This window comes from Lemur catta, chromosome 3 (genome assembly GCF_020740605.2).
Source record: "Lemur catta isolate mLemCat1 chromosome 3, mLemCat1.pri, whole genome shotgun sequence".
NCBI lineage: Eukaryota > Metazoa > Chordata > Mammalia > Primates > Lemuridae > Lemur > Lemur catta.
Genome location: NC_059130.1, coordinates 102549657 through 102575929, shown reverse-complemented (window position 1 = coordinate 102575929; position 26273 = coordinate 102549657). Strand labels below are relative to the sequence as shown.

General features: G+C 47.4%; 1 protein-coding gene across 1 annotated transcript in view; it reads right to left on the bottom strand.

Moving 5' to 3' along the window:
- Positions 1–26273, bottom strand: part of CSMD2 (CUB and Sushi multiple domains 2) — a 572570-nt gene that overhangs the window by 170930 nt on the left and 375367 nt on the right. Inside the window, 7 exon segments of the mRNA XM_045548313.1 lie at positions 5793–5962; positions 11524–11712; positions 13060–13275; positions 19090–19206; positions 19410–19598; positions 20328–20515; positions 21543–21681. Of these exon segments, the coding sequence (XP_045404269.1) occupies positions 5793–5962; positions 11524–11712; positions 13060–13275; positions 19090–19206; positions 19410–19598; positions 20328–20515; positions 21543–21681 (1208 nt within the window).

Below are 26273 nucleotides of genomic sequence, written 5' to 3'. Positions count from 1 at the left end.
CTCAGTAAAGAGTGTGAACATTTTGGGGGGCTTATTCCTAGGTGTCTTATAGTCTTTGTTTCTATTATAAGTGAAATTTCTTCCCCTGATTACATGTTTTAATTGGTAACAGAAACATCAGCAGCTTTGCTGAATTGTCTTATTGGTTCTGATAATTTATTAGTTGATTATGTTGCATTTTATAAACAAAAGAGACAATTTTTATATCTCTTCCTAATTTTTATATCTTCTTTTTGGGGGGTATAATTGTAATGGTTTGAATCTTCAGTACAATGCTAAATCCTACTGGTGATAGTAGAGCTATTGGTCTTGTTCTTGACTTTACCGGAAATCCTTAGGAAGTTTAAACTTTTTACCAAAACAAGAAAGTTCTATTCACAATTTTATAAGATATTTTTAAAAATCACAAGTGGTTATTAAATTTTACCATGTGATATTTTGGGGTGTATTAGCAGCATAATGTGTTTTCTAATCTGTTTATAGGATATTATGTTGAGCCTCATGAAATTGCCAATATTTGACCAGCTCTGACCTACAAAAATGGCAATTTCACATGGTTTGTCTAACAAATAACATTATGACCTTTTCTAATTTTGACACATCCTTACATTCATGGAATCAAGCCTACTTGGTCATCTTTGTTTTAATACACAGCTAGATTCAATCTGATACTGTATCTAGAATTTTTAGATATATGATCATAAGTGACACTGGCCTAATAGTTTCTATTATTTCAATTTTTAATTATAAATTGATAAAATTATAGCTGCATATATGTAGAGGGTATAAAACGATGTTATGATTTATGACTGCAGTGTGGAATAATTAAATCAAGCTCACTAACATAACCACGACTTCAAATACTTATGTTTTCCTGGTAAGAACATTTGAAATATACTCTCTTAGTGATTTTGAAATGTACAATATATTATAATATAGAATATTTAATATTCACCATGCTGTGCAATAGATCTCATAGAAGAAAAACCTTATTTCTCCTGTCTAAGGTTTTGTACCCTTGGACCACCATTCCCGCATTCCCCCCACCCACCCCAGCTTCTCATAACCATCATCCTGCTCTTTGATGTCAATGCTTCTACTTGCCTCATTTTAAAAAACAAGGTGGGAGGGGGATCTCTATTTTTCCCTTTTCTGAAACAGTTTGATTATTTCAAGGACTGATTGTTTCTTGAAGTTTTGTTAACGCTTACCTGTAAAATAGTCTAGGCCTGGGCTTTTGAGAGAGAATATCGGTGAATTCTAATTTTTAATAGTAATTGGTTTTTTCCAAGTTCTTATTTTTTGAAATTTGTACTTTTTATCCATAAAAATTTCCATCTCATCTGAGCTTTCAGATTTCTTGGCTTATAGTTGTTCTTAAATATCTTCTTATTTCCATAATTCCAACTACATCCATGATTATGTCCCTTTTGTCATTCCTGATATCACACATTTGTGGCTTCTTTATTCCTTGATTAGTCCTGCCAGGTTTGTCTATTTTATTAGTTATTTTTCAAAGAACTACTTGATTTTGCTGATATTTGCTGCTGTTCTTTAGGTTTCTTTTTCCAGTCATTTCTGCCTTTATTGCTGAAAGTATCTTTCTCTTAATTCCTTTGGATTTATTCTGTTATATTATTCAAGCTAGCCAAATCCTTATTTATTTTTAACCTAGGTGATATGTCAGGGACTAAGAAAGATATATTAAAATCTTCCATGATGACTGTAACTTCATTAAAATTTCCTTACATTTCCAGAAGTTTTTATTTAATTTATTCATGCTATGTTATTTGGCACATAAAGTTTTACTGTGGATTGATTATACATTTTATTAATATAAAAGAATCCTTTTTCATTTCCTTATGAGATGGGGGAGAAGTTCTCCAATTGATCTTACAATAAACTGATTTCATTTTTCTGTGGTTTGCCATCTTCCGTTCATTACCTCCATTCCGTTTTTTAATTGGGTGATCATGTTTTTCATCTCTACTCAATCTTTCCTCATCTCAGATTGCTCTGTTTTCATTATTGCCTATTTTTGTGTCATAAATATAATATTCTCTCCAATCCTGTTAAGAATACAAATTAGGAGCCTTTAAAGTATTTTTCTTTTCTCTGTTGCTTACAGAGGGGCAATTAGCTCTGATTCCTCAGACAGGTCTCTTACTTCTGATCTACTGAATATTTACACATATCTGTTTAGTTTTCTTGTGGGAATGCCATACAAAGCGAGAATGGAAATGGGGAATGGAAAACCCAGTAGTCTCTAAGAAGAAGCAAAAGAGCTAACCCCAAAGAGGCCATAGCAAGAGCCTTTCCTACCCCTGGTGCTAAAGAGTATATGTGTGTGCATGTTACATGTGTGTGCATGTGGAATCACCGTTGGCAACACCCTGCTGTACCTGGCTTGAGAACAAAAGCCAAATGAAGGCCAGAATGTCATGAAAAGAGGGAACTGGCTCTGTGTGGTCTGTCAGACCTAGCACATCTCCAGAGGAGCTAGCAGGATTGAGATCTGGTCCCTGCCAACGGTCCATGGCGCGTTCTCAGCCCTAGGCTCTGCTGCTCTGATCTAGGTGGTCTTAAGTCTCCTTAAGGCTTCTAGCACTTAATCCACAGGCAGGATTTCACTTCACTTGTGTGATTTGTGGTTTGATTAGGCCCTTTCTCAATCTGGATTCTCTCTTGGGCATTTCATTTGGCAGAAATTTCTTTAAGTTGTATGTGAAAGGCACCCTTGCCGAATTTATAGTGCTGAGATCACATTCCCTTGTTTTTATGTCCATTTAGTCATTCTAATGGGGACCTGTAGAGGATGGAATTATATACATGTTCTTCATTTCCTATCTTGAGCTGGAAGTTGTCTTTCCATACCATTGCATTTAATGACCCTTCCTGTCTTGCTCATGCCAGGGTAGCAGCAAGGATCACCTGGCAGGTACCAAAATAATAAGAGTCAGGAGGTTCTGGAGTGGGAGGGGGTGATGTTTCAGAAATCTGCAGTTATTGAGGGCAAGGAACAGATCTCGGGTCACACATGCAAGGAAACAGGCATCCCATGGGTCAGAAATGCAAGACCACAGAAGGTTTGGAGGGTTAGTCAGATGCATAAAATACTGCATCTTTGGAGATGAGTAAAGCATGGAGGAAGTGACAGGTTTCCTTGGTCAGGAGTTCAGGTGTGCATCAGGGCTTCCTTGGAGAGACAGTCAGGTCCTCAAGATTAGGAAGGTGCCAGTGCTGTAGCAGGTGGGTCAATTACACCAGGGCAAGAGCAGGATGTTTTTGGAGTTGACTCTTCTGCTCTCCTTCTGCAGATGTCTGTGTCGAGGTAGACTAGAGTGACAGGCTTGAACAGCAGGGCTGGTGCAGCTGATCGTGGTTGCAGGGCAGTTGTGAATCCCATTCGGGAAACCACAACTGAGAGTCTCTTTTATTTCTGAAAGAGCTCTGGTACCTATTGATGTCTTAGGTTCTCCCTCAAGAGGGCAAATAGCCCTGAGGAAGACAGAACAGGAAGGTGATACATGTCACCATCCCTGTATCCCTGCGTACCTTGTCCTTCCTCCCCCAGGACCTCGTTCTAGAAGTTCTGTGGTCACAGGGTCCCTTGGATGGGCTTTCAGCCAGGTCAGAAGCCACAGCCTAACCTTCTGAGAACTAAAGAGGCCTAGACACAGGAGTAAGATGTTCTCTGCCAAGAACATCAGGCCCGATATCAGAAGGCTGGGTAGCAGGGTCCACTGGGCAGGTGACAAAGTCTGAAGTCTGGGAAGGTCCTCCCTGAGAAACACAGGAATTCAGGCTCCTCTCCCCACAACCATACAGGACTACGTGGGGTCCTGTTTCCTGTGAGAGCCCCCCTGACCTCCGACCTAGGTTTTATGCCCCCCATGTCTCTCCTTTCTTACCCTGACTACCTCAGGAAGTCTCTCTTCTACCTGTCTACTAAGTTGCTCACCTGACCTTGAGGCCAAACTGCGGCAATGCAGTGGGGATACACACCTGTTGACTATGTCTTAAGTACTACTCTGAATCTAGACCACTCTAAGTGAGAAGCTCAGGCACTGGCCATATGCCATGTGACCTCCAGCAACCTAGGAGCCATTTCTGCTGGCCCTATTCAGCCACATGCACAGAACCACTGCTTATAACTCCTTCAATGCCTGAAAACTGCAACCTATGCCTCAAAGCCACCTTTCTCTGCCAACGGCCTTCATCCAAGCAGGCCTCTGCCTTGCCCAGCTCACATCACTTCCATCTGCGTCACTACAGAGAGGAAGTCCCTTTGGCCCCACTGTCCCAATTGTAGCCCGTGGGGTTCTGCTGTTGGTGATTACAAATGGATGGAGGGAAGAGCAGGTCAAGGGAGATGCCTAAAGACATGGTGGTCAGAAGGTTACGAAGCCGTGTCTTGTGCTCTCTTGTTTGGAGATGCATACTGTGTTTATGTGGGGCTGGAAAGCGGAGCTCAAGGAGCCAGTGGAATTGTTCTATCATATTTCATGCACACCCAGTCCCACCCAGTCATCTCATGAGCGCATCCTCTTGGGTTCAGAAAGAATTAGGTAGGAGTGAGAAACACCTCTCTCTCTCTCTCTCTCTCTCTCTCTCTCTCACACACACACACACACACACACACACACACACACACACACACGAACAAGAGGACGTATGCCCCAGCAGGTTGGCCACGATGTCATCTGTACACAAAAAGGACAGCACATTTATCACATCTAGAGAGAATCCAAAAGGATGTGGATTTAACGGTTTCTCTTTGGAATTTCCAGAGTAGTGGCCTCTGGTTGTTTCAACTTTTTCTAGTGTCAGACTTCTCTGGCTACAGAGAATAATAAAACTATATTACTATAGAATAAGCTAAAAAAGTCCTTAGTCTAGAATGAAAATGGACATATTATGTGTGAGATTTTCTTTATAATCCATTTTATTAAGGCAGTTCTTTACTAAATTCTCTAAAGTCAACTCTGATTACACAAACACACACACACACACACCCCCCACATGTTATTGGAGATACCCACTTAATCACACACATACAAAGAAACATAAGATATATGTATGCTCAGAGTCTTAACAACTCCCTCTCTATAACCCTCTTTGTAATCCAGGTCCTGTCATTTCTTTCTCTTACGTATGTCTTGAATTCACTATCTCCAACCCCACTGCCACACAGTCCATCATCAGGACACACTGAAGCTACTGCAGCAGCCTAGTAGTCTGCCAAAACGCATACTCGAAACATGCACAAGTGCACATATACAAAATACACGGACACAAGTATGCACATACACAGAGACCCCAAACCATATGAATACATAGATACCAATCCACACACATGGAGAAATGTAAATATAAAAGAATCCATATCCACAAACACATAGCTGCGTAAATGAATGCACACGTGCACACCTATACACATTCTATGAGATCTTCGTTATCTGTGTTGATGGTCAGGGTTCACAGTGGAAAACCGGATCCATTGCTGCTCTAACTGAATGTATTGTTATTTCTTGTTATGCAGTCAGCCCTTACTCAGTCTCACGTGTATACGATAGCAGGCAGCTTCTAAGCAAACTCTTCTAAAGCCATATTTTTAGACACTCACATACCTCTCTCTTTTTGGTCCTCACTTTCTCCCAGATAAGTGAGAACCCTATCTTGGGTCTCAGGAGGAAAGGAGAGTGTTTGGATAATTCACACAGAAACAGAGGAGCGCTGACCACACTTTTGCATACCATAGCACACATACTCTATGAAATTATCAATTTTACCTTGAGGACATCTCCTTCCGAGAGTTCGAAAGCCTTGGCTTTCAGCTGAATCCCCTTCCCTGGCTGGGTCTGGATGGAGTAGATGCATTCGTGATTGTTATTGTAGTTCACAGGAAAGTTGGGGGACAGCAAAGTACCCTGAGTGCCTGTGACTGAATTCCCACACTCAGCTGCGAAGAGAATCACAACAATTGCAGATTAACCCCTGGCAGCTGCATCCAGAAAACAACTCACAGTTCTGGAAAACCTTACAAAGATGCCATGTGGTTTGCCTGTCTACCTGCCAGGATGCCTGCACACCTGCCCATCTGCCTGCCTGTCTACAGGGATGCTGACCACACTTCTTTCCAATACCTTCCTACCTATAGTTCTGCCTGGGCTGTTTATCGCTTTCATTCTGTTTATCTGTCTCTCTTCTGCAGAAACAGAAACTAACCCACCAGGCACCTTCACTGTCACAGTGCTCTGAAGCAGCCGCTCCCCACACCTGCTCCCACGGTATCATAGCAACAGCAGTGACCGAGAGGAGGAGGCCGGGGAGGAGGGGGCAGTTAAGTGAAGAGAGACAAAGCCTTTCAGTATCAGAGGATAGAAACTAAGTGGGGACAAGATCAAATAACAATCGTTAACCCTTTTATGCACGACACCATGACAGACACTTTACAAGGAGCAGTTATTAGTCACAACAACCAACCCCGTAAGGTAGGCACAATTAGCCCTGTTTTAAAGATAAAGAACATGCTACTTAGCAATTCACACTACGTCTCTCAATTCATGACGAGGAGGGGACTGCGAACTTGCTCTCCTTGGTCCTGGAGTTCAGGGCCCCCGAGGCTCTGGAGAAAGTTTTAGCAGAGTTTCATTGACCCCTCTTTCATTCAACAGCTGATGAAATCACACCCTCCCCTGGAAATCTGTTTCTCCTCCTCCAGAATTAGTCATTCTTTCCCCATTGTTCCCATATCTTTATTTATAGCAGTCATCACATTTTGCTTGACTTATTTGTTAACATTTCTATCTCCTGCACTGCACTGTGGATCCTCTGGGGCTTGGGCATGTTACTGTCTCCGCGACACCACTCAGTGCGTGGGCAGGGCATGCACTGAGGAGCCACGCGGTTGGCGCTCTAAGATCCTTAATAACCGTGAAGCCCCTCTCTGTGCTTCCCTGTCTCAGAGCACCTGCTGTATTGTACCCTGACTGCCTGCTACTTGCCTGTGTCCCCCACCCAAACTGAGAGTGACGGGAGGGCTAGGGTCATGCTTGATGAATCTATGACTTTCCAAGGCTTAGCCCAGATCGTCTGTAAGATAAATATTTACCCAGTGAACGAATGAATGAGTACGGAGTACACTGACCTCAGAAGATGTACAGTCCTAAAAATAATTAGGTTCCGGAAGGATGTAAATACAAGTCCAGATGGCAGGCCCATCATTTGTCTGGACATATGGGGAATCTGGCACGTCTTGAATCTTTGAGGTTGCTGGTAGCAAGTCTGCTTTCTCTAAAGCATCCCTCAGTGTCCTTATTCTAGGCACAGTCCTTGGCAGGAGGGACCCTGAGGTTGACCAAGGGGCCACTGCTCTGACCGTACAGTCAGCCCTAGTTACTCTAAGGCAGGAGTGTCCTAGGCTGAGGCAGCACAGTTGAGCCCACGGAAATATTCAGAGCTGAACCGCCCGTGGGCTTGTGGGCTTAGTGACAGGCTTGTGTGTTTTCTTGTCCACAAGGCTGTTCCCTAGTCTTTGGGGACCATATGTCCCACCACCAAGTCCCTACTTTTCAACAGGCCCTACTCCCTGGGTCCCGCCCCATTCAGTTTCCTAAGACTTTACATAGCCCTACTTTATTTATGTTAGAGAAGAAATCTAACTTTGCAGTGCTTTAAACTTTGGTTGTTTGCAAACTGACCAAATATAATGACGAATGTGCTGAGCTGGGGCATGAAACTAAAGGGGCAGTGGTGGACAGGCATCCGGGGCCAGTGGAGGCTAATGTTACGTAGATGTGTTTTCAGAGTGTGTATGTTTCCTGGGTGCCCTTAGATGAGGGTGGGGAGGGGTTGCTGAGAGCCATGTGCATTTAGACATTTATTACTCTGTCATAGCACAAGGGCAGCCCCCTGAAGCATCTCTTACACCATTCCCCTCCATCTAGGCAGAGGCCCGTGGTGCAGTGGGATGACCGCAGACTTTGGAGTTAGACAAGTTTTATCAACTCTCTGACCCCAGTCTTTTCATCTGCCCTCATCTGCACAGTAAGCATTCGTATCAGACTGTGGGATAAATGCGTGAGATTTTATATGTAAGACAGGGAAACGTACGGGGAGTGGTTGTACATAGTAGGCCCTCAACCAGTGTTATTCCTTCTCTCTTTCCCCCCCTGTCCCAGGTGAATGTATGCAGCTTACCTGCTTCCGTTTGGAGCCCACGCTCCGGGACTGGCAGAAAGCTAAGATGCTCATGGGGAGCATCTGTTACCTGTCCCAGGTTCACAGCACCCTTATGGCTCCTGATGCCTCTTGCCCTCTGCCTAGTTCCCCTAAACATGGGCTTTGGCATATCTTTGGACCTCCTTCCTGGCCCTGCTTCCTGCATAAGAGCTTTGTGTCCTGACTCTGCCACGGCACGACCCTTTCCTCTTTCCCACATGCCCAACACCTCCATGAGGAGGGGCTGAGAGCTTCAGATGTAGCCAGTCCTTGGCCAATCCCAGGTCTTGACTCCCTTCCAGGCCTTTGTCCTGGGTACCAGGGAGTTCAGGAGGGTAGAGGGACATGGCACTTGCTTCTGGGAGAGTTTCCAAAGTAACAGAGGAGGTGAGCAGATGCACCAAGAAGCCAAACACAGGCGTAAATGGAAACAAATAAATGTTCCAGAGGAACAAACAGTCACAGGCACAGGAAAGTGCCACTGCTGATTCCAGCATCTGTGACTTCTGTCGCTCCCATTGGAAGAGGTCTCGTTAAGGGCAGGGGCTCCATCTTATCCTTCCGTGTGGGGCTCCCGAGGCAGAGGGTTAGGTCTTCTCCACCACACCAGGGCTCCCAAGGACAGTGCCATGCCCCCTGCTGCAGACTGGGGTTCTCCAGGGTCAGGGCTGTCTCTTCCACATTGAATTCAGGGGCCCCCGAGGTCAGGGGCTGTGTCCCCCCGCCCCAATGTCACGCTGTGAATTAGAGCCCAGGGCTGTTCATCTCCTTCTCAGCTGGAAGGATCCTGGTAACCGTGTGGGCTAAATCATCCAATTTACACCTACAGCGCGTGTGGCAACTGGGAGCATTCCCCGGTGGGCATTCCCACGGTACCTCCAGCCCGAGCCTCTGCAGCAGGGCTGGTGGTAATTAGAGGTGATTATAATTGCTATGCGTTATTAATAACATGTGAAACAGAAGACAAATGTAATAATGAAAATATTGTGAGGTGTCATGAACAAACAGTAATTGGAATAATAAGTTAAAGAATGAGTTTATGTAATGAGATCAATGAGGCAAGAACTCAAGGGCTGTGTGCATCTGTGGTCCCGGATAATCCCATTCAGGAAGAGATTCCCCCAGAACCACTTAGCTGCGGACGTTTCCCAGACGCTACAGCAGCTGCCAGCACCCAGATACAAACTGAACGGCCCAGGGAGGCTCCGTGTGCGTCTGAGTGTGTGTGGCCAGGCCAGGGTGGGTGGGTGCCTTGGGGCATGGTTACAGGAGAAGAGGTAAACTTTGGGGTTATTTAATTGGTCAAAAATAGAATTCTGTAACTCTTTGTCTTAAGGTTTTCTCTCCGAGATTGTAAAAGGTCATTGGCAAAATAATGATAATTGGTTATTGATAAATAATAAGGTTACTGGCAAAATGACAATAATTAAATGGCACCTCCTGGTTTATGTAAATTATGTCATTTAATCTAGAATAAAGGCTGTGAGTTGGATGCTGTTATCTCCCATTTTTTTGTCTGAGACAGGGTCTTGCTCTGTCACTTGGGCTAGAGTACAGTGGTGTCATCATAGCTCACAGCAACCTCAAGCTCCTGGGGCTCAAATGATCCTCCTGCCTCAGCCTCCCGAATAGCTGGGACTATAGGCATGGGTCACCATGCCTGGTCAATTTTTGTATTTTTTGTTGAGCTGGGTCTAGCTCTTGCTCAGGCTGGTCTCAGACTCCTGGCCTAAAGCAGTCCTCCCGCCTAGGCCTCCCAGACTGCTAGGATCACAGGCCCGAGCCCCCACACCCGGCCTGTTATCTCCATTTAATGAACAAGGGAGCTGAGCTTGAGGGGGTTGACTGACCTGCCCGAGATCTAACTGCCGGTAAGTGGCAGAGTGGAGACTCCACCTTGGCCTGTGTGACTGCATAGCCCAGGCCGTGCCCACCCTGCCAGCCTGTCTACTCCGTCCTCTGAAGAGCCCGAGGGCTCCGTGGGGTCATCTCAGGCAAGGCTGACCTCACCGGCTTTTGAGATGCTGGTCTGTTTTTCAGTCAGTTTGGTGCTGCTTTGACCTGTTCTGTGTATTTTTATGGGGTTTTCTGTAATATTTCACTTTAAGCAAGTTCACGGCTAACAGTGAGCATGGTGAGTATTCTACAAATCCAGCCAGTGTTTCATCCAACCCTGCATTTTGAGGATCGGGCAGGCAGAGCCATGGCCCTCATATGTTAGGCACAGCCAGCCAGGGCTTTTCCCTTCTTCCCCTACCCTCTGGGCCTGGAGCTCTGAACAGCCTTCTTTAGAGCTCTCAGGAGGAGGCAGGCAAGGCAAGGCCTGGTTCCAACCTCCAACCAGCTACCTCAGTCAACATCTCCTGTTCTCCCTGTCACTGGCTCCAGACCGGCCTCCCAGCTGTTCCTCACACACTGACTGTGCTCATGGCTCGGGATCTTGGACCTCTGCTCCCCCTTCCCCCAGATATCTGAGTGGTTGGCTTCTTGAATTCCTGCAGATCTCTGCTAAAATGTCAGCTCATCAGAGAGGCCCTTCCTGCCCACTCTTCATAAACGGGCGGCCCTACCTCCAGCACTGCCTGAGCTGACAGTTTTCTCTGTGTCCCTCCACACTGCCTTACATGTTGCACATCTATGTGTTTATGGCTTGTGGCCCCGCCCCCAGAATGTGGACCATGAGTGGAGAGACTTTCTCTGTCTTGTTCTCTTTCACATCCCCAGAAGCTAGCCATGTGCCTGACATGGAATGGGTGCTCCCTGAATGACCCGACTCCTGGCCTCGCTCCTTCCCTGCTGGACGGATGGTTTTCCTGGGGAGTCTCCAAGAGTGAGTACCCCCATTAGACTAGTCAGGGCACACCTCCACCCTACCAGATGGGGACTCCCCTTGGGCAAAGCCATATCTCCTCCCTAAGGGCTCACCCAGCGCCCATCTGGATTTCTCTGCCAGAGGCATCCTTAGGCCATGGGTCTGTGTGCTAAGGGTGGAGAGGTGAGAGAACTGAAGTCAAGTTCACGTGCATGGCCCTGTGGACTCACTCTGCATAGTCAGTTTAGTCTACAGAACAGCCCCACGAAGCAGGTACTGCCGTCCCTGGTTCATCACCAAGGAGGCTGGGGCAGAAGGAGGTTAGGTCGCCTGCCCAGGTCCCGCTGCAGGTAAGTGTGGGCTCAGTCCCTCCTCAAACCCAGGCCTGTTTGCCTCTCGGTCCGTGCGCGGTCCACCACCTCACACCAGTTGACTAGAACCTGGCCCACCCCACTAGTGAAGCAAAATGAAAGCACGTGACCACCTACCAACACACCTTGGCAGAGGCGAGCTCCACAGGCGCCGTCTGCCCCCCAGGCACGTGATACGGGCGGTGCCCTCCAGACGGTACCCGGGGAAGCAGGAGAAGGTCAGGGTGTCGCCCACGCCGAACTGCAAGCCCTTCCGGATGCTGTAGGCCGGGACCTCGGGCTCCTCGCAGGGCTCCAGGTCATACTCTGCAAAGCAAGGCAGCGGGACAGTCGGGCTCAGAGACATCTCCAGACACACAGAGCAAGAAGACGGCATACTCAGGCCTGAGTGCTGGGGGGAAGGCCAGAGACAAAGACAGAAGGCGCTGGCCCACGAAAGGCGAAGAGAAAAGAGGCGAGAGCCCAGAGGAGCAGAGGCAGAGAGAGAAGCAGGGAGGCGAGGGTGGGCGGTCTGTGCCCCACTCCTGCCAGCAGCAGGAAAGGGCACAGCGCTTCCGAGACAGGCCCTGGGGCTCGTAGACTCTCCCGCCTCTTTCCCTGGGCACTGAACTAGATCAGTGCAACCGGCTGGTTCCAGAGGGTCAGAATGTGTGACCCAGCCTCGGGCAACCCACACCAGGGAAGAGACTGTATGCCTCAGTGATGCTGGCACTTGAGAAAGATGGCAAGCATGACAGGTGGCACTTTTGAGCCAGGGACCTGCCTGGTGCCTCTAGTGACAGCATAGAAGTAAGCAGCCCCTTGTCCCCAAGGCCATCTTCCCTCTGGGACGCAGTCCCCCCAGGGCTCTGTACGGTGAGGAAGAGGGTCTCATATGGGTGGAGGCACATGGCTGGGTACGTCCCATCAGTCAGGCCAGCCCAGGCACGTGGCAGGTGGCTTCTGCATTGGAGGCCAGCGTGGGGGTAGTGTTCCTAGAGGCCAGATACCTCCTGCCCACCCCAGGAGGGATCCATTTGCTATCCCTGGTCCTGGCTGAGAAAGGTGGGGTGCTCTGGGGCACAATGGGATAAAAGGGGCGGGGAACACAATACTAGAGGAGCCCAGCACCCTCTTTCCTCCCAGAATGCCAAATGAAAGAGCTTTCTTTTCAGGATTCCTGAGCACGAGATAAATATCTAGTACTACTAAATTAGCATTGATGAGGAAGGTCCCAAACGAGACTAAACCATTGTGATATGTTAATTTCAAACCCCCTTCTTTGGAATCGTTTTAAATTGCTGTAGTTGTAAAATAGTGGAAGTGGAATCAGGAGAAAAATTTGGAATTACTGGGATAGGAAGGGACCTTGTGAAGTCCTCTACTTCAACCAGTTGGGCAGGCCATGTTCAGAGTGAATCCCAAAGACCTTCAGAGAAGATTCCCAGTGAACCTGCTAACTCTTTCCAAGACCATTATAGGGAAGTTCTTCCTTGTGTCTAACTCAAATGTCTTTTTCTGCAGCATTGAGATCATTCTGCCAGAGACTGGAGAGTGGATTCACATCCATCTTCCTAGCCGAAAGACCAGAGACTGGCGGCGGAGCGAGAGAGCGAATGGCTCCACGGTCTCTTCTCCTTCCCCTCCACCCCCAGGGACCCTCGCACTCTTTACCTGAGAAGGTGATGTTGAATCCTTCGTACGACATGGAGAAGTCAGAGATGAAGCGGACCTGCGCGGTGAAGTTGCCGTAGAGCCCGGCGCTGATGGGAGCCGGCAGCCGCGAGCCAGTCAGCTGCCTCAGGGGCTGGGTGAAGCTGCCGTTCTCGGTGATGAGGAGGTAGTCGTGGCCACTCTCCAGGTGGAAGGTGTGGAAAGTAAAGAACACCCCTGCCGAGAGACCACAGGGTCAGGTCGGTGACGGTGAGATGGCTGAAGACGGGATCTGTACAGACATTTCCAATTTGCAAACGGCTATCGGTACGTGTGACTACAAGCACGCACTGACAAAATGTGCGGGCGACTCTAATGCATGAACCTGAACACGCCAGTACAGGAAGAGCCAGTCAGGGAGAAGGACATATCTCTGTGGTGTCAAAACTTGAAAGAGAGATTTATGGCTAGGCCTATGAGAATGCTTCGTAGCTGTTCACTAATTCATTCTGCAAGCATTTGTACGTTTGTTGAGTCCTTGCTACGGGCTAAGATCCAGGGTTAGGCGAGAAGGACAAGACATTAAACGAATAGCTAAAGTCCAGAGGGATGAATGCTATAACATAAGCAAGGTAGCTCAGCGCGCCATGGGGCAGAGTGACAGCAGGTGACAGCAGGAAGAGGGGAGTGTGGGGTGGCTTCACCAAGGGGTGAACATCTGATGTGGCTCTTAAAAGAAGGCACAGGACGTGACCAGCTAAGAGGAGAAAGGGCGTCCCAGGCAGGGGACCCACATGTGAAAAGGGACAGAGGTGCTGTCGATTCCAGGGCTCAGTGAGCAGCATGGCGTGGCTGGACCCACTCAGCAGAAATACGGAACTGAGGCTGGACAGGTAGGCTGGGACCAGACCCGACACCTTGCTGGAGGCAGGGAGAACCCATCCTATCCAGAGTGGGTCAGATTTCAGTTTGAGCAAAGTGTTGGTGGCTGTGAGGAGGACGAAGAGGAGGCAGAGGGATCAGTTAGAGTGGTGGCTGCTCTGCGCTGGGTGAGGGAGCCAGAGATGGGCCCTGGGGTTGGGTGGACAGGGCAGCAGGCATTAGACACAAAGGAGAAATGCAAAGATGGCGGGGAGCCTGTTGACCTGAAGGATGGTGATGTCCTTTGTTACCTGTGGAAGGACATACAGGAGGTAAAGGGACAGGGTGTAGAAGAGGAAGGGACTTAGCCTTTTCAGCATCCAAGCAGTGGTATCCAGTGGCCACTGCAAGGTCAGATTTGGCGAGGTGGATCAGGTAGTGAGGAAGGTTATGGGGCGACAGGATCTTAACATCCAAAGTAATGCTTGAACCTGTCCAGATGGCAGTTGTGTTTGGTGGGCATATGGGTACGTGTGTGCCCACCCACAGTGAGTGTGCCCATTGGAATACATACTGTGGACAGTGCCAGGGTGGGAACATGGTTAGACTAGGTGTGCTGGACCCACTTGCTACTCAAAGTGTGGTCCAGGGGCGAGCAGTGTGGGCATCGCCTGGGAGCTCGTTGGAAATGAGGAAACTGCATGCGAACTAGATCCCCAAGCGATCCGCAGGCACATAAGTTTGAGAAATACTTCTCTAGATAATTACTGATACATTTTTGATAAATGGTGGCTGGATCCAAGCCTCTAATGCTGAAGTATTTTAATGTCTTTATATTCTTGCCTCCCTGTTGATGGAAGCTGGTGCTCCTGGAGTATTTGGGCTTCTGTGGGTGGGGGTGGAGGAGTCAGCACGCAGCAGAGGGGGTGGGACCAGGGATGTGGCTGCAGATGCCCTGTGCCCAGGCAACTGAGATGCACTCATGTGTGTGTTGCTCAAAGGAATAGGTCCCAAGCACCTACTGAGCGCCGAGTCTTGTGCTAAGCACTGAGAAAGATCTCCCAGCTTCATGGAGGGGACAGACATACCAGTGGTGAGAATCCAGAGGGGGCACAGAGGAAGAGGGGGTAGCTATGCCTCAAGGCTTGGGAAACTTCACAGAGGTTGTGGTTACATGTGCCCACACACATGCTATACTCCTGACACACAGACACGTGTGTAAATGAGAAAATTGTCCTCAGTCTATAGAGCTTGGGAAATATATTCCTTTCCCTCCTACTTAGAACACCGAGCTGGGTGGAGAGAGGGTCAGACACAGTAACAGGCAGAAATAAGTTGATTAAGCGCCACGCTTTGCACTCTGTTCTCCTAGCATGCAAATACAGCCTCTCCGAGGAGTAAACATTTGGCCAGGATTCTGAGGATGAGCAAACAACTGAGATGAAACCCCTGGGTTTCCCAGCTGTGCTCACTGCTTGGGGCTTTTGGGGCCATTGTGAGAAAAGAAGATATTGTCACAGAAGTAGAGATGCCCCATGTTGGAGTTTGAATCCAGACTTGATGGGACAGATGCACACACATGGATACTTCACCGGAGTGAACCGTGCAGGATCCTATGGACAACAACAACGCCAGGCGTTTGGTGGGAGGGTGGGGGCCGAAAGAGCAGGGCAGCGGGAAAGGCCCGGGCTCTAGAGGAAGACAGACCTGCATCGAAAGCCTGTCTGCCAGCTCAAGGGTCTTGGCCAAGGTTGCTTACCACCTCCTGAGTTCTAGGGCCTCAGCTGTAGCGTGTAGATGGTAACATCTCCCTCACAGGAGACATCTAATCCATAAAGTGGAGAGCAGTTGGGATGGCAAATGCAAAACAGGCAGCACAGTGCCTGGCACACAGTAGGTGTGCAGCAGTAGGGGTTCTCTTTGCTTAGCTCATCTAACTCCCTTACAGGTTAAAAGAAGCCAGTTCTGGGGTCTCAGCAAGGGCGCGTTCTCAGAACCCCTGAATTTGCTGTTCCCCTGGGCTGGACATGTGGCAAGTTGAACTATTCTGAATTTCCCAAAGTTTTGAGTTTCCTGAGCTGTGCTTCTGCCTGTTAGGGAGCAATCAAAGTCAGTGGCTTAATAGGTCTGTTAGCTCGAGATACTTTTATAAACAGAGACTGAGGAATGCCCTCTGGAGAAGGGTCTGGGCTCAGTTCAATTCAATTCATATCACCAAATACTTCTCGAGTTCCTTATTGCCAGGCATAGAGCCAGAAGCTGGGGAAACTGCAGGAAACAAGATAGACCCATGTCTCAAAGAGCTCATAGTCTGCTGGGGAGACAGATGATGAGAAGGCAAGTTCTGTACAGTAGGGTAGAGCCTGAAATTGAGGAGGTGTGGGATGCTGTGGGAGCCCATGGGAGGGAAGCCAGCCCAGATGCAGGGCTGGGGACAGGGGTCAGGGAAAGCTCCTGAGAGGAAGTGAGCCCAGAAGGATGAAGAGCAGATCAAGCAGGGGCCGTGGTAGAGATTCCCATTCTCCTTGCTTGAGGAGAGGACATATTCCAGAGAGAAGAAAATCGTGCAAACATGCAAAGCTCTAGAGGAGAAAAAAAGCCTAGAAAGCTCTAGGAAGTGAAAAAAAGTTTTAGAGAGGGCTTGGAATGAGGGTGAGGGAGGTAGGCAAAGCCCACTGGTCTGTGCCAGGTATTTTACAACCTGGGGCTCTATGCTACAGGTTAGGTGACACCTTTAAATGTCTCTAAGGGAAAAGCGATCTGGCCATCCATCCATGACCTCTTGTTCATTCCCCACAGAGCCACCGTCATCCCAGCTAGTTCCTGGTCATCCCTGAAGGCTGGCTTAAGTCTCAACTCCAGGATACCTTCCTGACTCCCAGGCTGGGCTCCGGATGCTTCCCCACCTCTAGGAGCTCTATCACACGTGGGCCATGCTATCCTGACATCTCCATGCAGGCTGCCTGTCCCTCCCACTAGCCCATGAACTTCCTGAAGGCAGGCAATGGTGGAGTGGCTTGCTCAGCTGTGTCTTCCTAGCAGCTTGAGTAGTGCAAGTATCAAATAAGCATTTGTTAAATAGTTGATAAGCTGCATTGACTTCTAGGCAAAGACACACATAGCAATGCAGAGAGGAACATACCCCCCTAGAGTCACAGATGCCCAGACACAGAGAAAACCATGACCACTGCAGTGTCCCTCTAGGGTTCATGAGGGCTGCCCTCTACCCCCCCAGATGCCACGGGGTAGCTTCTGACTCCTCTAACAGCCTCCTCTGACCAGGCTGGGTAGAAACAGCTCTGCAGGATGAACAAGGGCACTGTTCCTATCCCTTCCTCCTTAGGAACAATACTGTGGGAGGATGGGGACAACCCCAGGCCTCACCTTGAGGGTCCAGCCCTGCCCCAAGAAGCTCCGGGCCACCCTAGCCCTGGCTTGGGCAGGACTAGTAAAGGCCATACTGTAGCACGTAAGTACATGTGGTGGGACTATAAATGATTTTTCTTTCAAATTTTCTTTTGCATACAAATAGTATATTTTACATGTAATATATGTTTGTTGCTCAAAATTAGAAAAAAGCTAAAAGAGGAAAATAAGAGACAACTAGAAACAACAGCTTGAGGTATCTCTTTTTCAGGCTGTTTTCTATGCATACAAAGATGTCTTATAAACTAAAAATATTCTTTTAGCAAACTTCCTTTTTTACTTAACGATGTATTGCAACCACCTCTCTAGGTCTTTAAATATTCTTTCATATTATTCCTTTTAGCGGCTGCCTAGTATTTGATTCGATGGCTGTAACATATGTTTATTTAACATTTCCTTATTTATGGACATTTGAATAGTTCCTAATTTTTCAATATAATAAATAATGCCTTAGGGGACATCCTTGCAGCCAAACCTCGATGTACAGTTTTACTTATTTTCTTCAGATAAATTCCAGTAAGTGGCATTGCTGGGTCCAAAGGCATGTACAGTTGGCCCCCTGTGTCTGTGGGGGATTGGTTCCAGGACCCCCCAAGCTGCCACAATCTATAGATCCTCAAGTCCCTTACAGTATACTTTTAAGGCTTTCTGTTCATCTCACCGAACCACCCTCTGGAAAATTTGAACCATTTCAGACAGCGCCAGCAGGGAATAGTATTTACGTGTCCACACTCTCCCCCAGACTGTTAGCATTTTCTTTGATGACTTGAAAAGCGAAGTGGTATTTCATTACTGGTTGAAATTGAATTTCTTTAATTATAGCGGGGTCAATGTTTTTCCATCACAAGTTTTTCTTAGGTCTTCTACACGTTAATGCTTCTAGATCAGAGGTTCTTAACAAAAGGCATGCATCAAAATTACTGGCAAAGTGTTCTGAAAACAGAGATGCCTGGGCTTCCACCTCCAACACAGAAAATCAAAACCTCTAGGGTGGAGCCTAAGCGTTAGTGTATTTTCCAAAATGCAAGAACCACGACTCTAGGAGAACTTTGGAATAAGCTTCTGAGGGTAGAGGCCATATCTGCCTGGTTACTGCTGATTGCCAGCCCCGGTGCCTGCCACTTAGGTGGCATTTAATAAGCATTTGCTGAATAAAGAGTATATCAATTGATGTTTCTGTGTAACCAGCACTACTATTCTGAACTCGGACCGTGCAGGCTGGCGAGGAATGTGAACGCATGGCATCAGAGGAGTTGAGTTATGCAAGAAGGGACCACTGTGTTCAGTATCCGAAGGGTGGATGAGGAAGAGGGAGCAGAGATGTCTGATGTTTCGCCAGGACACAAGACAAGGAAACAGGTTTCAGATATACCTGATAGACAACATACATCAAAAAGTGATAGATTTGTTGCACGGGTTGGTGACCTCCCCAGCACTGGGGTGTTTAGGTGGAGGGTGTGTTGCCATCTTCTGGGGAGTGATTTAGAGCAGATTCCTGCACTGAGTGGGATTTGATAGCTGGCAACTTCTAAGATCTCTTCCAGCATGGAGATTTTCAGATTCTCAATAATATTTATTGAGTGAGTTCTGTGATTCAAAGAGATGGGAAAGTTCTGGAAGTTTTTTTGTTGGTGGTGGTGAGAAAAATTCAGACTAAGCCCAGAGGTCACTATATAGGGAGATACCCATTGAGGTCACTTTGACCTGGGGAACTTGGGGCCCTGATCGTTTCACCCAATATCTGCTAAGTACTTCAACACTCACCCTTGCCATGTGATGTTTCGATAATCCAGGTGCAGTTCAAGTTGTTGGGGTAGAAGTCAGGGAACCCTGGTGACAAGATGGTCCCACTGGAACCTTGAATGAAGCCACCACAGAGAGCTATGGAAGGAGCAAAGAGGGCAGTGAGACTGGAGTGGCTCAGGGAGCTCACCCCAGGATCCTCCTGGGACCCCGCCCCCATCTCTTCTCAAACCCCCTGCCCTCACTGACGGGGTGGCGGAGTCAGTGGCCCTGTGAGCTCCTAGTTTTTCAAGGCGGGAAAGGAATCTGCTATGTCAGCGCCCCCTCTTGGTGCACCTCACCTTCACAGCTGGGCAGGGCCCGGCTCCACTGGAAGTTGGGCTCACACTCCAAGGGCTCCCCGTCACTTAACGTGTAGCCCGAGTCGCAACTGAAGGTCACCAGAGCGCCCACGTAGAAGTCATTCCCGTGCCGCTGCCCATTTACGGGGATCCCTGGATCCAGACAGTGGTCCGACTGCAGTGTTATAGCTGGAAGAGAGAGGCCACAGCTGGAACAGACAGCTCACTGTCACCATAGAGGGACCCCAGCTGCCTCGCAAAGAGGAAGAAGAAAGCCCTGATTAATAAAAGGCAGAAGTTGCTAATTACCAACTCAAGCAATGCGGCTGTCAGTGTCTGCTGAGAGTGTGTCTAAAGACCCACCCCCAGAGAAAACAAGCCGGCTCAATCATTTGTTCATTCGTCTGTTCATTCAATAAATAGTTGGGTGTCCACTGTGGTTTAGGCGCTGAGCTGAGGCTTAGGGATACAGACATGAGTAAGGAAATGACCCTGTCCGCATGGCGCTCTCAACCCTAACTTTCTATCTGGGTCTACAAAGCACTGAAGTGACACGGATGCTTTAAATGGCGGGATGAATGCCGAAGGTGATGAGGGAGGGCGAGTGTGCGGGAGATGCCACCTCACTTCAGCTGCATGGTCCATCAGATAGTCTGTCCCTGAGTGCCCAGCAGAGTGACGCCCAATCAGCTGCACACAGAACAGGCCACGAGGTCTGCACACGAGGACCCTGCGCGAAGGTCTTGAACGACTCTAAGCTCTCATGCCCCCTGAGGGATGCTGAGAGTGGGGGAGCGCCTCCCCCAGGGCACGGCCTAAGCGAGAATGCCACGGGGATGGGGCCAAGCTGGGGCCCACGGCGGGGCAACGGTCCCCAGACATTTCACCCTCTCCCTGCACCCGGCCACTGAGACTCACTCTCGTAGCGGAGCTGGAAGCCGATGTCTGAGTGACTCTTGTCGGTGGAGAAGAGGAGGTAGAGGTAGTTGCTGGTGCTGATGAGGAACTGGGGGACCTGGGTCCCATGGTAAACCCCTATCAAGGGCGCTGAGTACGTCCGCCCGTCTCGTACTTCCAGGGTGTCGTAGTTGACCTCGGTTTTAAATCTGCCGAATGATGGAGATGAAGACTTCTTGAGAAACTGAAGGCTTATTAATTTACAAATAACAAAAGCCCTGCCTGTCCCAGGGCTTCAGAACAACCAGCCAGATTTTGGCCTGCTGGGATCTTTTAATACAATTGCGCACATTCCCTGGCCACTCAGAAAGACCTTTTCTACTCTGTTCAACACTCCGCTCCTCCTTCCACTGCGGGGAGCAGCTCTCTCATCCTCTCTGTGGCCTGGGCCATGACCCCTCTTACAACCTAGAGGCACAGTGACTTGTCACATGCAGTCAGAATATTCTAGGCCAGGGGTCAACAAACCAAAGTCCCCAGGGCCAAATCTGGTCTACAGCCTGCAGAGCAGAGAACGGTTTTTACATTTGTAAAGAGATATTAAAAACAAAAAGCACAGAAGAATATGTATGCGTCAGAGATCTGCAAGTGGGCAAGTGGCCCACAAAATCTAAAATATTTACCATCTGGCTCTTCACAGAAAAGTTTGTGCACTGCTATTCCAGGCCAGGAACACTTTTGTTGGGAAAGAGCCACGTTCTTATCTGGGTGGCTGCTTTCTCCACCCAAGGGGCACAAGCAGGGTGGGAGCTAGAAGCGGGGCGTGTGAGCAGGGCTTGGGCCCGAGCTCAGGGAGGCTGCTTCCTGTATTAGGAATTTGCAGGTGAATGCGCCCTCAGGAGCTAATGCTGTGCTTTAACATCTGATGGTGTCTGTCTGCCCACAATCCCTTCTTGGGGGGTGGCAGGGGTGGGGTGGGGGCTCTGACAATGCAAATGATCCCCCCGCCTTCTCTTTGCCCCTCCTGCCATAATCCCCTAAATAGCGCCAACCAAGCTCACGGGCAGAGCCAGGGAAGCCGACCCAACTCAGGGCAGTCGGGTCCAGTGTTCTGTGACCTTGCTGACAATTCAGCACCAGTGCGGGGGGCCCCCCACCCATTGCAGATTCCCTCCCACACGGCTCCATGGAAATCACTCCCACCCTCCTCTCCCCCAAGGCTGCGGTTACAAGCACCTGTCGAAGGTGATTTTGATGGGGTAGCCGGGCTGGGCTTCGATCACCCAGGCACAGCTCAAGGCGTCCTTGTAGAAGCCGGGCCAGCCCGGGGAGAGGATGGTGCCGCTGGGGGAAGTCAGGTGCCCGCCGCAGGGAGCTGGGGAGACAGAAGGGAGAGAAGCAGCTTTCTTGGGGGGACAAATGAGCAAACAAACAAAAAACCTCTCTATAAAATGTGTCAGCCAACAAGCATTGTTTTTGTTTTTATGGAAAATTGTATAAACTATAAACTGTGAGTTTTGTCTACTGAGGTTTTTATGGATATGTCCAGTTATATCATGTGGAGTTTTATTAGAAGCCAGAGGGGAGAAACGAAAAGAATCCTTTAAGCAAAGTACTTTTGTCATTCTAGAAGGGCCGAAGTATAGCTAATATTTGGGTCACACTGGTTTTTTCTTTGTTTCTCACTCAACTGTCGGCCTGAGGCAGAGGCATGAACCCAGCCCATCTCCTCGCTCCCTCCAGCACTGGAGAGTGGTCGGGATCCTAATGCCTAGCTCAAGGCCGTGGCACTGTCTGCTCCGCTGTGAGCCCTGGGAGGGCATGGACTGTCTTATTCGTCTCACACAACTCAGTATCCCCAGCACTTAGCACAGTGCCTGGCAGGCAGTCGTCCCTCAGTGATTATCGGTTGGATGAATAAATGAATGAATGGCAGGGTGAATGAATGCAGTCCACGGCAGGTAATGCCACAAGACACTGGGTGGTCTAGGCACAGCTGCTGGCAGTCTCTGGTCTTGCCAAGCCTGTTATCTCAGCTCCTTGCTCTCCCTCTGTCCACACACCCCAGCATCCCACCTGGGTGTCCCCATTCTCTGCTGAGTCTTCCCCACCACCCCTTCCTCTTCCTGCAGCCAGACCCTTGGCCCCTGGGCGGGCTGTTAGAGCTAGTCCTCCCCCAGGGCACATTTCATTGTCCACCCCTTTGGGAGTTATACACGGCTGTGTGACTGCTTTGACCAATAAAATGAGAGCCGAAGTGAAGCATGTTGTGTCCACGCAGAAACTTTAGGAGCCAGTGCATGATTTGCAAAGTTTCCCTTTCCTGCCTTGGTGACTGTGGAAGCAAGTGTCCCATCCCATCAGCTAGGGCCTTGGGTGACTCTGAGGAGCAGACACCCTGATGACTTGTGCTAACCATGCAGCCTCAGTGGTCTGTGTGAGATACTAAGTCCTGTCTTTAAGCCACTGGGATTTGGGGGTGTTTATTAACACAGTCTAGCCCAGGTCACCCTGAAGAACATACTTCCCCAAGGCTGATGATGGGATGATGACACCCACCACCAATGCTGCTGCCACTGTCATTACCACTGCCCTTGACAGAGAGCTGACTCTACATACACAGTCGTGTTCACTATGCACAGGACAAAAAGCCCTGCAAGGTTGGTGCTGTTATTACTTGCTAAGAAAGCTGAAGCTGATGGAGGTTAAGTAACCAGCCCTGGGTTAGCAAGTCATAGAGCCTGCATTTTCCCAGGCAAGATGGCACAAACTCAGAAATCTTAAGCTAAGCAGCCTCCCTGTTTTAAAGGAACCAACTTCCACTTCCTTTGGACCCTATTACTGTAGAAATATCAGATGCCCAAACTGCCCTGAGTAAGACTGGGGAAGGAATAAAGAGCTACATAGCACTTCTCTCTCTGCAAAGTTTGTAGATTTCCACAGGTGATCAGTTTCATAAACTATAGCCAAATGGAGCCCACCCTTCTCTTAATTCTATAACCTTCTGGAATTATCTAAAATAGTTGTCAAGCATTCTTAATAGAAAATTATATTAGGAAGTTTAACAATAAGATAATAATAATAACAGTAGGAGCAGTCAACTCATACTGATGACCTACTCTGCTAATTGCTTTATGTGTATTATCTCATCTAAATGCATACATTTATAAAGTTATTATCCCCATTTTACAGAGGAGAAAACTAAGGCTAAATAGGTTAAGGGACTAGATCATGGGCACAGAGCTAATGAAGTTGGAGCTGAGATTTAACTTCAACACTTGTATCTCCAAATCCCCCTGCAGCACCTAATGGTACGACAACCACAGCTGGCAGTAATGAGCTCGTGTGTTTCAAGAGCTTACTACATGTCAGGGCTTAACATGGATTATCCTTGCGATAATTGCAACACTAAAAGGCACATGCTATTATTATCCTCATTTTATAGGCGGGGATTATTACCCCATTTTCAGTAAATTGAGGCTTAGAGAAACTAAATAATTACATAGTGCCTATATGAAACACTGAGAGAGTAAATTGCATATGTGTATTGTCACTTACTCAGTAACCCCCGTTTTCAAAACCCATCCATCCATCTCACTGAAACCACTAATGCTTTCCTCTCTCTCTACAGTGGGCATATGAGACCTTGGGGGTGAGGAGGGGTGTGCCGGTTGCTCCGTCCCTGTGTCCCATGCAAGGACTGAGTGTGTCAGCAGTGGGGGGGGGGGCTCTTTTCTTCGGTCCAGTTCAGCACAGGCTCAGCCTCTCTGGTTGCTGGACTGTGAGCTCTTCATTTACTTTCCAGGAAGCCACAGGTCACACATCACTGCTGCCTGCCTAGGCTACTCTCATCTAGTGCACACGCATCAACAAAACCCCAGCTACAATCTCCAAGGAGAGAAACTCAATTCCTTCCTCTGGGCGTCACCATTTTGTTTTCCTTCTCTGCTCTGTTGTTTCATCACTTTGCCTAGGTAATCTCTTCTTGTGCTCACGTGATTGTCAAATGACCTCTCTGTTTGTTCAGCCCTTCTCTCTACTGTTCCCCTTCATATGCCAGAGTAGTAGTTGCCTGGCGGGGATGTTGGTGGGGGAGGATTCCTAAATGCAGTGTCTTTTCAACATTTGAAAAGATGTTCAACCTCACTCTTAAAACCAAAAATACATATTAAAGCTACAATGAGACATTATTTCTCATCCATTAGATAAGCAAAACCCAAAGTTTAATGACACACGTGGCTGTGAGGAACCAGGAATTCTAGTACCTTGCTGGTGAAAGTGCAAAATGGCACAACCTCAATGGAGAGGAATTTGGCAACACCCTGCAAAATTCATATGCATTTACTCTCTGACCCAGCAATTCTAGCTCTAGAACTCGATCCCAAAGATACACTGGAAAAAATATGAAAAGACATATACATGCACAAGGCTATATAAGGTAGTACTGTTGTAATAGCAAAAGAATGGAAATAGCCCAAATGTTCTTCAACTGGGATCTGACAGAATAAGCTGGGGTAATGAATAAAATGGACTATTTATGCAGCTATAAAACAAGAATGAGGAATATTCTATATAATGTCACGGAGTGGTCCCCAGAATATACTGTTAATTGAATGAAAGCAAGGTAGAGAATAGTGGGTATAATATGATTCTATTTATCTAAGAATGAACAAGAGGATACACACATATTCATCCATATTAACAATCAATGAAAGAGTAAACCAAAAACTGAAAAGATTGCCCAAGGAAGGAGAGTGGGAACAGGGTAGAGAGGATATGGATAGAAGCTAAACTTTCTCAGAATAAACCTTCTTTTATAGATTTAACTTTGGAACTATATAAATATTTTACATAATTAAAAAGAAACATTAAATTTGGCAAGCAATTTCTAAAAATTCAAAAGCACAGTGAAATAAATGAACACAACACTGGATCAATCGGTTGCATAGTCACACGTGAAGAAACTAGTTAAACAGATTTTAAAACACAGGAATTTGATAGCCCATCCTTAGTAGGATATAAGGACAAAAAGAACTAGAAAAACACACACACACTCCCCAAATGTAAACTATTCTTAGTAATCACATGTTGTTGGTAATATTGGTATTACTATTCTCAGAACTTGGGTATGTTTTATGAAATGGGAAATTATGCTGGTGGTGTTGGGAACTGGGATTTTCAGCAAGAGTGAAAGGAGATACAGATATGAAATCAAGGAAGTTAAGTAAAAAAGAAAAAGTGTTTTTACACTTGAAATGAATTCATGATACATTTTATTTTACAAAGTGTTTCCTGGCTGTGTTCATTGAAAATGCTTAGAAACAAGGACCAACTCAACAGGAATAAGCACCCCTAGTGTACCGATTCTCCATATCAACTTCCACTGAAAGGAACCAGGGCTCCTTGGAGAAACAATTGATTCTACGTCAGGGACAGAAAATGTACAAGATGAGGCTGGGCCAACTTTAAAGGGCTCCCACTAGCCAATGGACAATTTGAGCATCCATCAGAATAACAACTGCAAGGGATTTAAATACATAAAATATATTTAAATCCATTGGACTGTAATGATGTTTAAAAATGTTCAATTTAAAAGATGTTAGGGAATCAACTCATTAATGTGAAAACTGATAAATAAAGAAAAATAATGATCTCTCTTGTCCTTTCCTTTAGGTATTATATCCCAGAGTTACCAAATAGTTGATGAGGACAACTTTTCTTTAAGCACAGTATTTCAGCTTACACAAGAAAAATAAATGATAGAGTGTTACCATTTTGCAATCCTTAGGCTATGATCATCAATGCTTCCTAACAACCCCAAAGAGAGGCAACCAAACATTTTGTGCTTCTGATGTAGACACAGAGCCCTGCCTATAAAATATTATGTCTAAAAAATGGAACCTGAATCTGATTAAGTTTCTAGGTCTTACTGCCAATTAAAGGAAATATAAGAGAGACAGAATCATT